General features: G+C 37.1%; 3 protein-coding genes across 6 annotated transcripts; 1 reads left to right on the forward strand and 2 right to left on the reverse strand.

The window, feature by feature from the left end:
* The first annotated feature begins 145 nt into the window (after positions 1–145).
* Positions 146–10030, forward strand: LOC136347767 (cilia- and flagella-associated protein 44). 4 transcript variants are annotated; one of them, XM_066298044.1, is made up of 35 exons: positions 146–412; positions 478–629; positions 684–846; positions 897–1042; positions 1095–1258; positions 1309–1763; positions 2040–2282; positions 2346–2465; positions 2523–2717; positions 2772–3030; positions 3079–3190; positions 3247–3360; positions 3420–3519; positions 3565–3751; positions 3814–3986; positions 4030–4172; positions 4227–4388; positions 4462–4491; positions 4557–4746; positions 6104–6292; positions 6347–6480; positions 6537–6675; positions 6737–6936; positions 6996–7233; positions 7289–7457; positions 7509–7677; positions 7736–7874; positions 7919–8112; positions 8166–8442; positions 8501–8681; positions 8738–8824; positions 8879–9110; positions 9165–9417; positions 9473–9638; positions 9690–10030. In XM_066298044.1, the coding sequence occupies exons 1-35, from the start codon at positions 311–313 to the stop codon at positions 9884–9886; spliced, it is 6174 nt and encodes a 2057-aa protein (XP_066154141.1). In that variant the 5' UTR covers positions 146–310; the 3' UTR covers positions 9887–10030. The 4 variants fall into 4 exon arrangements, with proteins under 4 accessions (XP_066154141.1, XP_066154142.1, XP_066154143.1 ...); XM_066298045.1 differs by lacking the exon at positions 4462–4491; XM_066298046.1 differs by having other exon boundaries at positions 310–585; positions 642–846.
* Positions 4773–5966, reverse strand: PI31 (Proteasome inhibitor 31 kDa). Its single transcript, XM_066298049.1, has 4 exons — positions 5715–5966; positions 5244–5668; positions 5063–5189; positions 4773–5010 (listed from the first exon to the last, which is right to left on the reverse strand). Exons 1-4 carry the CDS (start codon positions 5845–5847, stop codon positions 4850–4852), a joined length of 846 nt encoding a protein of 281 aa, XP_066154146.1. The 5' UTR covers positions 5848–5966; the 3' UTR covers positions 4773–4849.
* A 57-nt stretch (positions 10031–10087) lies between the features above and the next one.
* Positions 10088–12940, reverse strand: LOC136347888 (NEDD8 ultimate buster 1-like). The gene is made up of 11 exons (XM_066298264.1): positions 12802–12940; positions 12584–12702; positions 12267–12526; positions 12015–12216; positions 11807–11964; positions 11512–11708; positions 11297–11458; positions 11079–11217; positions 10793–11024; positions 10613–10745; positions 10088–10491 (listed from the first exon to the last, which is right to left on the reverse strand). Exons 1-11 carry the CDS (start codon positions 12806–12808, stop codon positions 10310–10312), a joined length of 1791 nt encoding a protein of 596 aa, XP_066154361.1. The 5' UTR covers positions 12809–12940; the 3' UTR covers positions 10088–10309.
* Between the last annotated feature and the right edge of the window lie 61 nt (positions 12941–13001).

A 13001-nucleotide genomic window follows, 5' to 3' on the forward strand; every position in this document is an offset into this window, starting at 1 on the left:
CATTTGTGATTATACATTCATCATTCCATGGAGATAATCTTCAAACTTATGTTATTCCCATGATGATGCTGTGAGCGGATCCTCTTCCCAACCCAACAAAAATAGAAAAAAAATGACTGGCAACCAACAATACACTGTCACTAACTGAAGATTTGCATTTCAAATTTGAATACATGACCAGTTATATAAAGCTTAGCTAAGAAAATCCCACTTCTGTCTATAATCGCCTATATTCTGCACATAAACATCGACTAAACGAACCTCCCCTCGTTAATGAAACCATGGTAACATTGAATTTCATTTGAGATTCATGGGTCAGGAGAAAATTCGTTTAACTTTTGACACATTCACCCGCAACATGTCAAAAACTGAGGGTGAAGGCGAGAACTTCCCAAACGACCCTGAGGCTGAGGTACCATTGCACGTATGAAGTTTTACATTCAGCAAGACTCCATTAAGCTTTATATTTACACATAGGAAGGAACCAGGAAGCACGGACCTGAAGTTCATACAGGTAATGACGTCGAAGAAGAGATTAAAGGAGGGAGCGTTTACGACCCCGGCCGGTTTATCTCAGGCCCGAAAGTGAGCAAAGAGGGCACTTTAAACTTGGATATTCTGCAATTTGAGTATCCTTTTAGCGACTAAAAGTATTTAGACAAATCCTTAATGAGCTATAATAGTTTTTCTTATGGATATGACTGCCTCAAATACTTCAATTTATCAGTTTTGGATGAGAACACTGTGGTCTTTTCATCCGGCAACTTTATAAACTTTTTCAATGTCCCCGAGCGGAAGATCACCTTCCGGAGGAGCGCACTGGGGGGCGGAATTGGCCATATAAGGGTAAAAATTAAAGGAAACTTTTCCGTATAATATATCAAAAATACTTATAGAAAAACACAAATCCAGAATTTCCATATTTTGCTGTGGCCGAATGTGGCCAAACCCCGATAATAATTATGTATGTGTGGCCCAGCCTGGAAATTGTATGCGTTCTCGAAGGGGGCGCAGAGAAGACCTATGCAAATATGGATTTTAAGTGAGTGTTTTTCAACCAATCCATTCGTAGCGTCACAATTAATTTATCTCAGCCCTGAAGGCGAACTGCTGGTATCCCAAAGTGGGGAACCAGACTTCCTGATTACTGTATGGGACTGGAAAAAACACACCATTCTCTTAAAAACCCAATCCTACATCAATGAAGTGTACAATGTGAAATTTTCCCCCTATGTGGCAGGACAACTCACCACTTGCGGTAAGATACGCTATTATAATACAATAATCTCTTCCAAGAAATAAATTAAGGAATGGCCCACATCAAATTTTGGAAAATTGCCTCGTCATTCACGGGCTTGAAACTGAAAGGAGAACTGGGGCGATTCGGAAAAACTGAATATTCCGATATCGTGGGAGTCCTGCCCATGCCGGACACCAAGGTGGTGTCCGGATGTTCCTCGGGCAACATTTTAGTATGGGACAACGGTCTCATTTCCTTCGAGGTATTTCGATCGTTGCGGAGAAAGTGTCATGACGCTCCAATAGTACAGTTTTACTACTTGGACGGGGAATTGTGGACAGTTTCAATGGACGGCCACGTGAAGGTGTGGTGGTTTGAGAAAATCGACCAAGCAGACCCTCCAGAGGATGATAGGGTAATTCTTGTAGACCCCACTTACGATTTCTATATGCCCGAAGTCAAATTGATGGCATTGGAGAAAAGGAAGCCTGGTGAACGTGCTGATAGCTTTTGGTATGCTCAAGTAAGTCGATATAGTTGTAGCGTTTTATTAGTTAACATTTGGTAGAATCACGTAACTAAAACACAGTTAAAGCAATTTAAAAAAAAACTATCAAAGCTCTTCAAAATAACTGAAGAGAATTAAGAGTGTATGAAGTTTCAAGTCCCCAGAAATAATTTTATTCATCATTGTCGAGAAAGTTTTGTCATTCTAAATCGAGTTTCAAAATTATACCAAAATTTTTGTTTTTTCCATACATTTTATTGAACAAATAATTTAACTTAACTCATTATCTAGGATGGTAATGGTGGGATATGGCTCATCGACCTGACTACGGATGAGGACCCCCAGAAATCAGAACGTCTCTATACATGCCATGGAGGCAAAGTCACCGGCTTATCCGCCTGTCCTTACGGCCCTTACATAGCTACCCTTGGTGAATTAGGGAGCTTTTTCCTGCATAACTATGTTACCAAAACGTTGGCACTTGAATATACCTTCCCTGCTCCTGGGACATGTTTAACGTGGATCAAACAAAACGTGCATATACACACACAATTAATTAATATAATCATTAGAACTAATGTCTTCATTAACTTACAGATAGATTTAACTGGGGAAATTATTCTTGCTGGATTCGGGGATGGGCAAGTGAGAGTGTGCTGCCTGCATATTCCTGAGAAAAAGTCTTTATTTAATGCAATTAAGCTCACTGTATCACAAGTGAGTAAATTATTTTGTAGCCAAAATTCAAATCGAAAAAGTGAATATTTTATGCAGGTAATTAAGCCCCACAACAAACCAATTACAACAATGTCTTTAAATTCTAAAGGAACTATATTGGTTACAGCCGGAGAGGACTCGACCATATTCATCTTCAAACTGAACATTCATTGTCATCATAAATTACTTATCCCCATAGGCTTTTTTCCAACCACCGACGTTGTTACCTGCATAACCTGGCATCCTTCAATAGTACAGAAAGTCTTCAATCTCGACTTTAAAGGGTTTGAATTATTGTTATTTCAGGAAAATGAAGTTCTTGTGGGGTGTCTTCACGGCCACATGATGCAAATAAAACTACCCTCAGAAGAACAGCCGTATACAGGGGTGTCTTTTCGAATGGAGCTCCAGCCTCAATGTTACACTTTCTGCAGCTATAAATCGCAGATTAAGAGAAATTTTAAAATTCAGAAGAGGAAGGCGGAAAAACTAGCCAAAAAGAAAAAGGATGTAGAACAAGTTATAAAGGATAAGTCCGGGTTCGCAATTGATAAGGAAACCTTAGGTTAGTAGCAATATTTCAGTTTTTTGAGCGTGAAAATGAAATTGATAGCCGATTTTGAGAGCGAAGAGGAATTGGAACCGCTATTCTATCCGAAGAAGGCCAACAGAATTATTTGGTTGAAGTACACTAATGATAACACTATTTGGCTTTCAATGGGGGGGTAAGAAACGCTCTAATTTCAACCAAATTTTTATATTGCTGAGAAATATTTGGTAGTTATGATGCTGGATACATCTACGAATGTTGCATTGATCAAAAAGACACAGTTCCAATGAGATTCCACCTTTTGGAAGGGGCCGACGATATGGAAGTCAGCACTTATGTTTACACGTAGGGCCTTAAATAATTAATTCTTCCAATTTTTATTACAATTATTTAACTTTCAATAGCCACAATCAGCAATATTTGATCTTCGCTATGCAGGATGGAAGTATTAGAATTAACAAAACCAATCCCAAAGATTATACTGATCTCAGTGATTATTTTTCGGTAATATTGATATTAATTAGGTAGAGAATTAAAAACCGATTTTAGATCACAATGCATGACAATCGAAACGGATTTGTGCCTAAATTGTGCTTCAGCAACGACGAAAAATATCTGTTCAGTTGTGGCCACGATGGCAATATATTTTCGTATATGTTTAACCCTCAGGACTATGACTATCCAGTTACGTATCCCAGATACTACAGGGCGAATCACGTTTGCAGTGCTGTTAAAGGTATTATCTATGTACATGATACAATTGTGTGTTCAAAAATCGAGTATTATTCATCTGCATAGATGTTGAGACCGATCAAAAACTCAGCTTAGAAGAGGTGAAAATAAAAGCCGAAGACGATAAAATAAAAAAATTAGCAGACGAGCACAAAAGCAAAGTTAGAGGTATTTTAAAGACACTGAAAGATAGGTATGAGAAGCTTCTGCTGAGAAACTCAGAATTGCTGCCAAGCCAAGTGAGATATTTAAACAAAATCCAGCAAAAAACCTGCCCTTTAGATTGTTCCTAGAGAACGGTTGGAGCCATACGACCTTGTGGCCCGTTACGTCGACCAAATCTTCCACGACAAAGTCAACATCGTTCGGAGAAAATTGGCTTTCGACGTGGAGAAATCCAAGATTCAAGTCAGCAAGTTGCAAAAGTGAGTGTTTACCTAGCTAATTATTTTCTACTCATACAATAAAGTTTTTTGCAGCTATTTCACTAATCCATGTGATGGTCATCCAATAGTGGTGCAAGGAATAAACGATCCAAACTGCAGCATTATGACTGTAAGGCAGAGGAAAATGTCGCCAAAGTATTATGAAATGTTGGGCATTATTGCACAGAAAATGAAGGAAGAAGAGAGCAAAGGAAGGTAAGAATAAATTCGTTTATACTCTCAGAATACGCTCAAAATTAGCAATAATTTCCCCATTTGTCCACAAAAGCGAAGATTTTGAAAGGATAATAATAAAGAAGTGAGTATGTTCTCAAAGCAAGATAAGCTTATTTTGGCCAGATACAAATTTAAATGAATAAACAGGCTTCCAGAACGGGCTCAAGCACAACAAAAAGGATTCTCATATAAAATAGATAAAACTGAATCGCCTCTGGAATATTTTCTGTTCGGTTTAACGCCCGAAGACATAACTTGCCGTCTAAGCCCAAAACTCACGAGACTCTTGAAGAAATACCGTAAAAGACGCATGAAATGGGATCACAGAGCCAAGGAAGTAAGTATGTAATTAAAACCATCACAACACAATAAAAGTTTAATAAATGAACAAAAAAGCGGAATAATTAAACTTAGTCTTATGGGACCAAAAACACTGTATTTCACATAAACATGTCATCATAACCTGGAGGGGGAAAATCATCATTGTCAGGCCTGCGTGGCATGCGCGGATTTGGGAAGCTCTCGGGAGGTCTAAAAGGGTCAAACCTTGCTCCTGGAGGCAGCGAATTAGGGGGGATTCCCATATTCCCTGGCCCAACACCTATAAATAAATATTTTTGGAATTTGAAAACCCAACCCAATTAAGAAATGACCTGGTAATGTTCCTCTGGGAGGTTGAAACAACATCCCACCTCCACCTCGGGGACCTATGCGAGGAACAATTCTCAAAGGATCTACTCCAAAAGGATCTAAATCTGAACGTCCATAATCAAATGGATCCTAGAGAAATACGATTTAGAGGATTTTTTGTAACATTTTATGCGAATTTCTTACAAGGGGAGAGAGAGGCATTGGCCGGCCTCTCAGGGGATCTAACCCCCTTGAGAGGTCCCTTAAAGTGCTGTCAGTGTCTCTTGAATGCTGGGGGTCTGTCTGACTGCTAGCACTCTTGCTTTTGGTAGATACAACAACCTTATCAATTAATTCCTTTTTAATAACATCGACAATGCTTTTGTTTTCTGGAATCATTTCATCCAAAGTGCCAGTTCTTTGGGCCACTTGGTTCATATTCAATTGCACCAAACCTACAGTGCGCTCATCCACTCGAATCAAGTTAATGATAGTCCCGTCATCATCGCTAGATGCTTTTAAATTGTACAATCTGCCTTGGTAAACATAGCGTATCGCATAATCGTCATTCCAACCTCTGGGAAGGCTCTCGCTTTTTGGTTCTGAGCCATCTAAGGTTTTGCTTTCGCCTAAACGGATAATGAAAATACTGTGGTATAAGAGCCTTAAACTTACCTAAACCGATGCATTTAAAGCCATTGGATACCAACACTAAGTGAGTGAGGCAAACCAACACGTCTTGATTATTTTTTATGTCTTTTTCGACATTACCGTAAAGCAGGTCCCAGCCAAAAAGGCTTGAGGCCATATTCGCTTAGAGAGTGTGTTTTTTCACTATAATTTATGTAATTTTTGTTATATTTAAAATATTTTTAGGATTGGAAAATGAATTGTCATAGAATGATATTTAAGGTTAGGTTTGTTTGTTTTTATTTGGGAATTTTGACAATCGCACTAAAACAATTTCAAGGCTGGGGTAGAAATTCGAAGTACAGCACAAGACGTCACAATTGTCTATTAAATTATTTCTTTTAGTTATTCATTTTTTAATTGTAATTAATTAGTGGGAGAAATTTCTGGCAAAAAAACCGATCCCCGGCAAAAATCACCCCGATGACGAAAAATTCCTGACAAAAGCCAAAGAGTCCTTCGGTGACTACAAGCTGAAAGAAAGTCCAGACTACAAACCGTTTCCGGAAAACAGAGAGACTACAGTCAAGCATTATAAAAGATTATTAGAGGCCCGAAACAAAGTACAAAGTTAACAGTTTCTGAAAAATAAAAACCTTTTCTAGTTTGATTTCCAGCAATATGAATTAAGACACAATTTCATTCAAACGGTCTTTGATATTCGCGATTATAAGTATCGGCTCATTGAAAGGCTCCAAGAGAAACAGAATAAACTTAACTCTTTAAATGAGGAACTGCCGGAGGAATTTAGGTATTAAGTAAAACACAAAATGATACTTTACTCTATTTAATTAACTGAAATATCAGAAACAACGGTCCAGTCATTCCCCCATATAATCCTGCGGAATTCCCGGAAGAAATGTTACAAGTTAAAGTAGTTCTTCCTGTGGAAGAAACTACAGACCTAGCCGAGAGTGATGATGTTACTAAACCAGTGTTCGTTGGGGTAATAAAAGCGCTAAATCTCAGTTTTACATTTTCGTTTTATCCATGGTATTCCAATGTAGAAATCCACAGGAGATGACCTGGAACGTGAGATAATAAGTGCGAAAACTTCTTGCAAATTCCAAGATGGTTTCTTCCAAGGCACCATCCCCAACGTTGAAGTATTAAGAGTGGCCGAAATGACCTTTGAGGAGTTGCTTAACTATCCTGATAATTTGGACACTCCATTTGAATCATGTTTGAGAGCTAAACGCTTGAATAAGTTAATGAAAGTCTATTATTAAACAACTAGGAACAAAACTGACACATTTCCATCATTAGGGTGTTACTCCACCAGAAGCTAATCATTTCAGAAATGCAGGACATGATCAAGGAGTTCAACACCCGCATCTATGAAGCGAGAAAAGAGCGACTTTCCATTTTGGTTCAGGGCAATTTCATGGATCTATTTATTATCTGCCTCAATGAGGAGTTACAAATTTTGAAAAGTTGCGAAGAACAAGAGAATAAATTGTTTTGCAGTATTAATACTCAGTTAAAACGGGTACACGACATGGAGGTAGAGGTATATCAATCATATTTCTCACAAAAATTAATTATTTAGAGCACTTCAGGGTAATCTCGATTCTTTGAAAGCAGACAAGACGAATCGAGAAATAAAATTGGAAAACTTGAGGATCGATAAAAGGAACATACAGCAAAAGTTTAAAATCGCATTGGAAAATAATGAGTTCTATGAATTCTTGAGGAAAGTGTTTCAACCCCCGACAGTTAAGATTGATGGTACATGTATTTTCAAATCTTTTTTAATCAACCCTGTAAAGCAACTTTCAGAGGAAAGCTCCTCATCGCGTTCCTTCAGCTCTGCAATATCCGATTCCCAGGACGATTCGAATAGTACCGATTCAAAAGACATCGGATTTAATAACCAAGATCTGAATGTGTGCCCTAAAGGGTGTGAACAGGCGCTGTTCAACTTCACAGTTGATCTCAGATCAAAAAGGTATATTACACAAAAGCAATTCCGCAAAATCAACTTAATGATGATTAATGATGTTCAGATATGATATTGAACAGGCTGAGAAACAAGAAGTGATAACACTGGATTTAACCAAAAGTGAAATCGATACGGCAACGAAACAGTTGGAAATATTGAAGAGATGTTATAATGAATCGGTGGAGAACTTGGAAGCTTTCAGGGTGAGTTGTATTATTCAGAGATATTTTGATGCCCCAATTTCTAGCGAGAAAAACAATCCAAATTGAATCATGTGAGGTGCACAGTGGTTTTAACTCTAGACCAAATATATGGAAGGCTTCACGATGACGATATAGACATTTCGGAGTTCTTGGTCTTCTCCAGAAACACTCTAAGTGGGCTTTACAAACGAGTGAAGTCATTATATGATGACTCTTTGGAGGAGCAAGAAAAACACGAGTAAAATATCCGCATATTAGTTAATAAAACCCTCGTATATCTCCCCATTTTAGCAACTACCTCACGCATTTACTAAGAATGCGCAAAGATATAATTTATATGCAAAACAAAGCGTTATGCCTAAAGCAAGATATACAGCGGCTATTGAAAATTAAATTCGGCAAAGAAGTGGACATTGGCGAGCTGGAAATGACAGCTTCGAAGAGGTCGTTCCAAAAGAACGTGGTAAACGAGCTTGAGGAGGTGGTGCTGAAGAAATTGGTCTACGAGTTGAGAATTAACATGGCTGACGTTAAGGGGATTTACATTGCTGAACTGGAACACTGGCAGGTGCGTGTTACAAAACACATAGTGTTAACAAAAAACCTTAAATTTGTTCATTTTTTAGAAGGAAATCCGTTCCAGCCAATACGAGCTTACTAAGGAAATAAAAGACAATACTCGTCGTTTGGAGTTGTTGGATGTTATCAGCAAAGAGAAGAAGTCCTTGGCTAAATTCGTGGATACCCAAGACAAGAGGAGAGAACAAGTTGAGGAAATGGAGGCCATTCATAGAGATTTCACCAAAGGTCAGTTTTTTAACCGATAATATAATCCGCCAATAATAAATTCATCAATAAATAAGATTTACAAAAACTCCAAGAAATAATCGAGGAGCAAAACCACACTTTGCAGGACTTGAGGGAAGAGATAAAGTTACTTAAAAGTAAAGGTAATTTTTCGATAAAGTAATATTTCACGAAATCTGTTGAGGAAAGAAATGTAGGAATGGCCCAGAAAGTGCGTAACCGTGGAGAAGTGAGGGAGCTGGAGCATGAAAAACAAATGAAAAAGGAGAGTCACGAAAAAAAAGAGAAAATGTTTATTGACTATGGCGAATACATCACCGAGTCCGATGATAACCTCCATGAGGAGGAGGAGGAGGAGGAGGAAGAGGCATATGAGATGTGGCCAGAATTGATCGACGAAACAATAAAGGGGGAGGCTGCTACTGAATAGTACTTAATTGTTTTCATACATAAAAAACCATTATCAACATGATTTATTTATAGTTACTTCTCAGAGGGTAAAGACTTAGTGCGGCAACTAGTGGGGGAGCTCCTGAAAGATGCAGATGAAGATTTAAAGAAAAAATCCACAGAACAAATCATTCACACGATTTTAACCACGATTATGCAAAATACGAGTATTCATAAAATTATCAACGAAATTGAGGATAATTTACCCTTGGAAGAATTGAGTGAAGAGCAGCGCTTCAGGGTTAAAGCGACTGCTGAAAGACTGATGGAAATTATCCAACCTCAGGTCAGACATAAGATAATTAAATCCATTAGTTAATTTGAGAGTTTTATGAATACAGCTATCTGACGAAAACATAAATGCCTGCATCAGAGACATACTAGAGGAAACTTTAAAGAAAGTTTCATGCCATGATCCTCATTATTTGATTCCGAAGATTCTAGAGCGGTTAATTGAGCACTTACCCTTGGAATTAATATTTTCTGTTTCGGCTCTAGATGAAATAGGTTATTCAGTTTAATTATGCTTGATGGCATAATTACTATTTTAATTTGCAGCTCTAACAATTAAAAAGTCTGTGCAAGGCATGGAATTGGATGAAAGGGAACTACAGAGATCAATCGACAAGTTACCCATTGAGCATCGGCAGGAAATACTCGATATTCTTAAGGAAATTTTGGAGAGAATTTATGTGCACTGGAGTACAACGGCAACTACGTTCTCGTATGTTTTCGTTCCTAAGAGCAGCAAATGAATTAATTTAATTTATGTCAGTTCGGTTTTAATAGTGTAATATGAATAAAGCAATCTGAACGGCATCAAATAGGTATCCGACTACTTAGTGTCAATTTTTTACCCATTTAAACCACAATTTTCTGAAAATTTACTGAGGAATAATTTGCTATTAATATCTCCTGGACTGGATTTTATGCGTCGCAATAAATTAGTCACAAAGTTAAATTTGGTACATTTTTCTTCAGTAGAATTATTTATTTTCTTTCTGTTATCACATTGAAATGACAGGAAAACCAACTTTATATGTAACTCTTTGGACAACTTATTTACAACCACACAATAAAACAAAACAAAACCAAAGAACACATCATAAATAGCATAAAAATACTGAAGTTATAACAAATATCACCAATAGAAAGTGTATATCGCATTATCTTTGAAGCTACTTTTTCTCTAGCAAAGACAAGTACTGCTTCAGGAACATTTCTTCTTGCACTAGGGTAATATCCAAGTAGTCATCATCGACTATTGATATGTCTTCCTTTATCCTATCAAAAGCTTTCTGCTTCTTTTCATCTTCTGTTTTTTGCTTCTGTTTGATTTTTTCTATAGTTTCTTGATGGACTAGAAAAATAAATTAGCGTTATAATCAAAGAGTAGTGGAACATATTCAAGTCCTAAAGATACGTCAGCAGGTAACTGATTACTTCTAGATATTTTTATTTACAACAAACTTTAAACTTACTATCAAACTCGGATAGGTCCCCTGAAATTATACCATCATTGGCCAACAGCTCTTCGGTTGATAAAATGATATCGCCGCTATTTTTCAGCAGAGCTAACTTGGCCATCTTTGGGTCAAAACCCGCTTCTACCAACTACAGTCAAGGCTATTTATCTGTTTAAACTTGAATGGAAAACTCACCTGCGGTACCAAATCATCCACGAGAGCAAGAAACTCGGTGCTCTTCGATTGGCTTGGTCCGGGAGAGGGGTTTTCCTGAATATATTGAATACTGTCTACAATAATGTTGTTGCACATCTTCAACGCCTTTTGTGCTGTCTCTTTGTTGAAGCCCATGTTGACCAGGATTTTCACAAAATTCGGATCAACATATTGCTTTCCATCGGCGCATTTACCCAACTTCTTTTTTTCCCTTGAAGAGCCATTCATTTTTATTAACTGCAAATTTTAATTTTCACAAAAGTACTTCTCCAAAAGCTCTTGAGCTAAGTTCTTTTTCCGACTTTCCAGTCTTGTTTGACGAGTTTCATGAATATAGTTAGCAGCGGCGTTTACGTCGCCACTAGTAGCTCTCAGTCCCAGTCTGGCTTCAGCTACAGAATATCCTGAAGGCTTTTAAACTTTATGCCAAGAAATTGTGAAGCTTTTGAAGTTTTAACCTTCATAACTAACCCAACACTTTACCTTGTTCCACTAATGATATCAAGCTCTGCTCATCAACATGCAAAGTTTCTAACTCTTCTTCAACTTTTCTCAACAAATTCAAAGATTCAACCCTATGATTTTCATGGTATAACACTATGGCTTGCAATAAGTGAAGCCTAGTGAAGAGGCAAGCCTCATTACCTATTATATATAATGTTTTATATATTGGCTAAGTAATTAAACCAACTATGTACCAGTATTTCCTTTGATAAACATTAACCTTTCAAGATTTGCGCCATATGTTTGCAAGAACTTTTCTTCACACCTTTTCAACCGTTTTTGCGCTTCAGGAAGGTGAGTGAAGCTTTGCAAACACAAATAACACCAAGCAATGTCTAGGTCCAACAAAGCATAATTGTCAACTGATTGCAAAAACACAGAACTACAATTGCTGAAAGCAAAGGCCTATGAAACCATAAGGGAAATACACCAGGGTTGCAATTTTATTTTCATATAAATATATAGAGATAAACCAAGTTTTACATATACCTAAATTCATGATCTGCCTCGAGGAAAAATATCAAGGCAGTTGAATAGTCTTCCCTTTTCAAAGCAGCCCTTCCTTTCTCATGCAAAGTCAAAGCTACAATTAGGGCTATTCTTTCTACCTGGGGAATTTTTATGGCTTTGCCATATTGATCCTCCAACTAAAATGCTAAAATCAACTCTAGCTACCTAACAAAATAAGACAATATACCCTCATATAATCATCGTCCATTGCCAATAATTTAGAATCAGTTTTAACTGTTTCTAATGATTTTATCTTATTCTCATTTTGCTGTATTTCTTCCAGGCTCTCAGCAAGAACTATTGCTAGTATTTGCTGACCATTTTTTACTCTCTGAGTTATTAGAGAGTCTGAATTGTTTAAAACTTTTCCACAGCTTATGAGTTTTAGTCTGTAATAAGCTGGGTTGAATAAATATATTTTAAAAAGAATTAAAAATACTTTTCAGGGGAAGTGGAAATTTCCTGGCAAATAATCTCCTTTAACTCACAACTCCGCCAAGTTAACATCACCTCTTTGATAAGGATTTTTGGTGTTTTTCCCTGATCTATTATCTTTATTTTAACAGTGGCAAGACCACATTCTTGAAATTGAGTTTTCCGTTTCAGGTTCTCTAATGAGTTTAGTTGTAGCTCCTTGATTATGTCAGTGCATATGTCTAAAGGGAACTGTAACGCTTCACTTAAAGACTTGCTTAAATTCTGTTGAAGATTATAGTGAATGAGTTTTTAATCTAAAATGTACAGAAAGAAACTTACGTTTATCTCCAGTTCTGAGACTCCATTGGTTTCCAAGTAGTAAGGGGGCAGCCACAATTTTACGCAATCTTTTCTGATTTTGTCGCGAATCTGTATTAAGAAATCTTCTTTCTCCATTGCTGAAAGCACAAAGTAAATGAAAAAAATTTTAATGAAATGGAATTTTTTAAAAAAAGAACATAGTCATTTAAATACGTAAACAAAAACAAAGGATTAACCTTGCATGTCGAAGGCACTAGATGTCAGATGAGTCGCAATGTTGCCAGGTCGTTTCGTTATACTAAAAGATAATGCGAATGCTGTTTTTTTTCATTTTTTTTTCTCATACTCTCTATATATTTGGTGGAAAAAAAATAACAAGGAAGATTAACTTAGAATAACTGTCTTTTTTAACATAAGTATCGATAGGCGCTTAAAG

The sequence above is a fragment of the Euwallacea fornicatus genome, chromosome 30 (genome assembly GCF_040115645.1).
Source record: "Euwallacea fornicatus isolate EFF26 chromosome 30, ASM4011564v1, whole genome shotgun sequence".
NCBI lineage: Eukaryota > Metazoa > Arthropoda > Insecta > Coleoptera > Curculionidae > Euwallacea > Euwallacea fornicatus.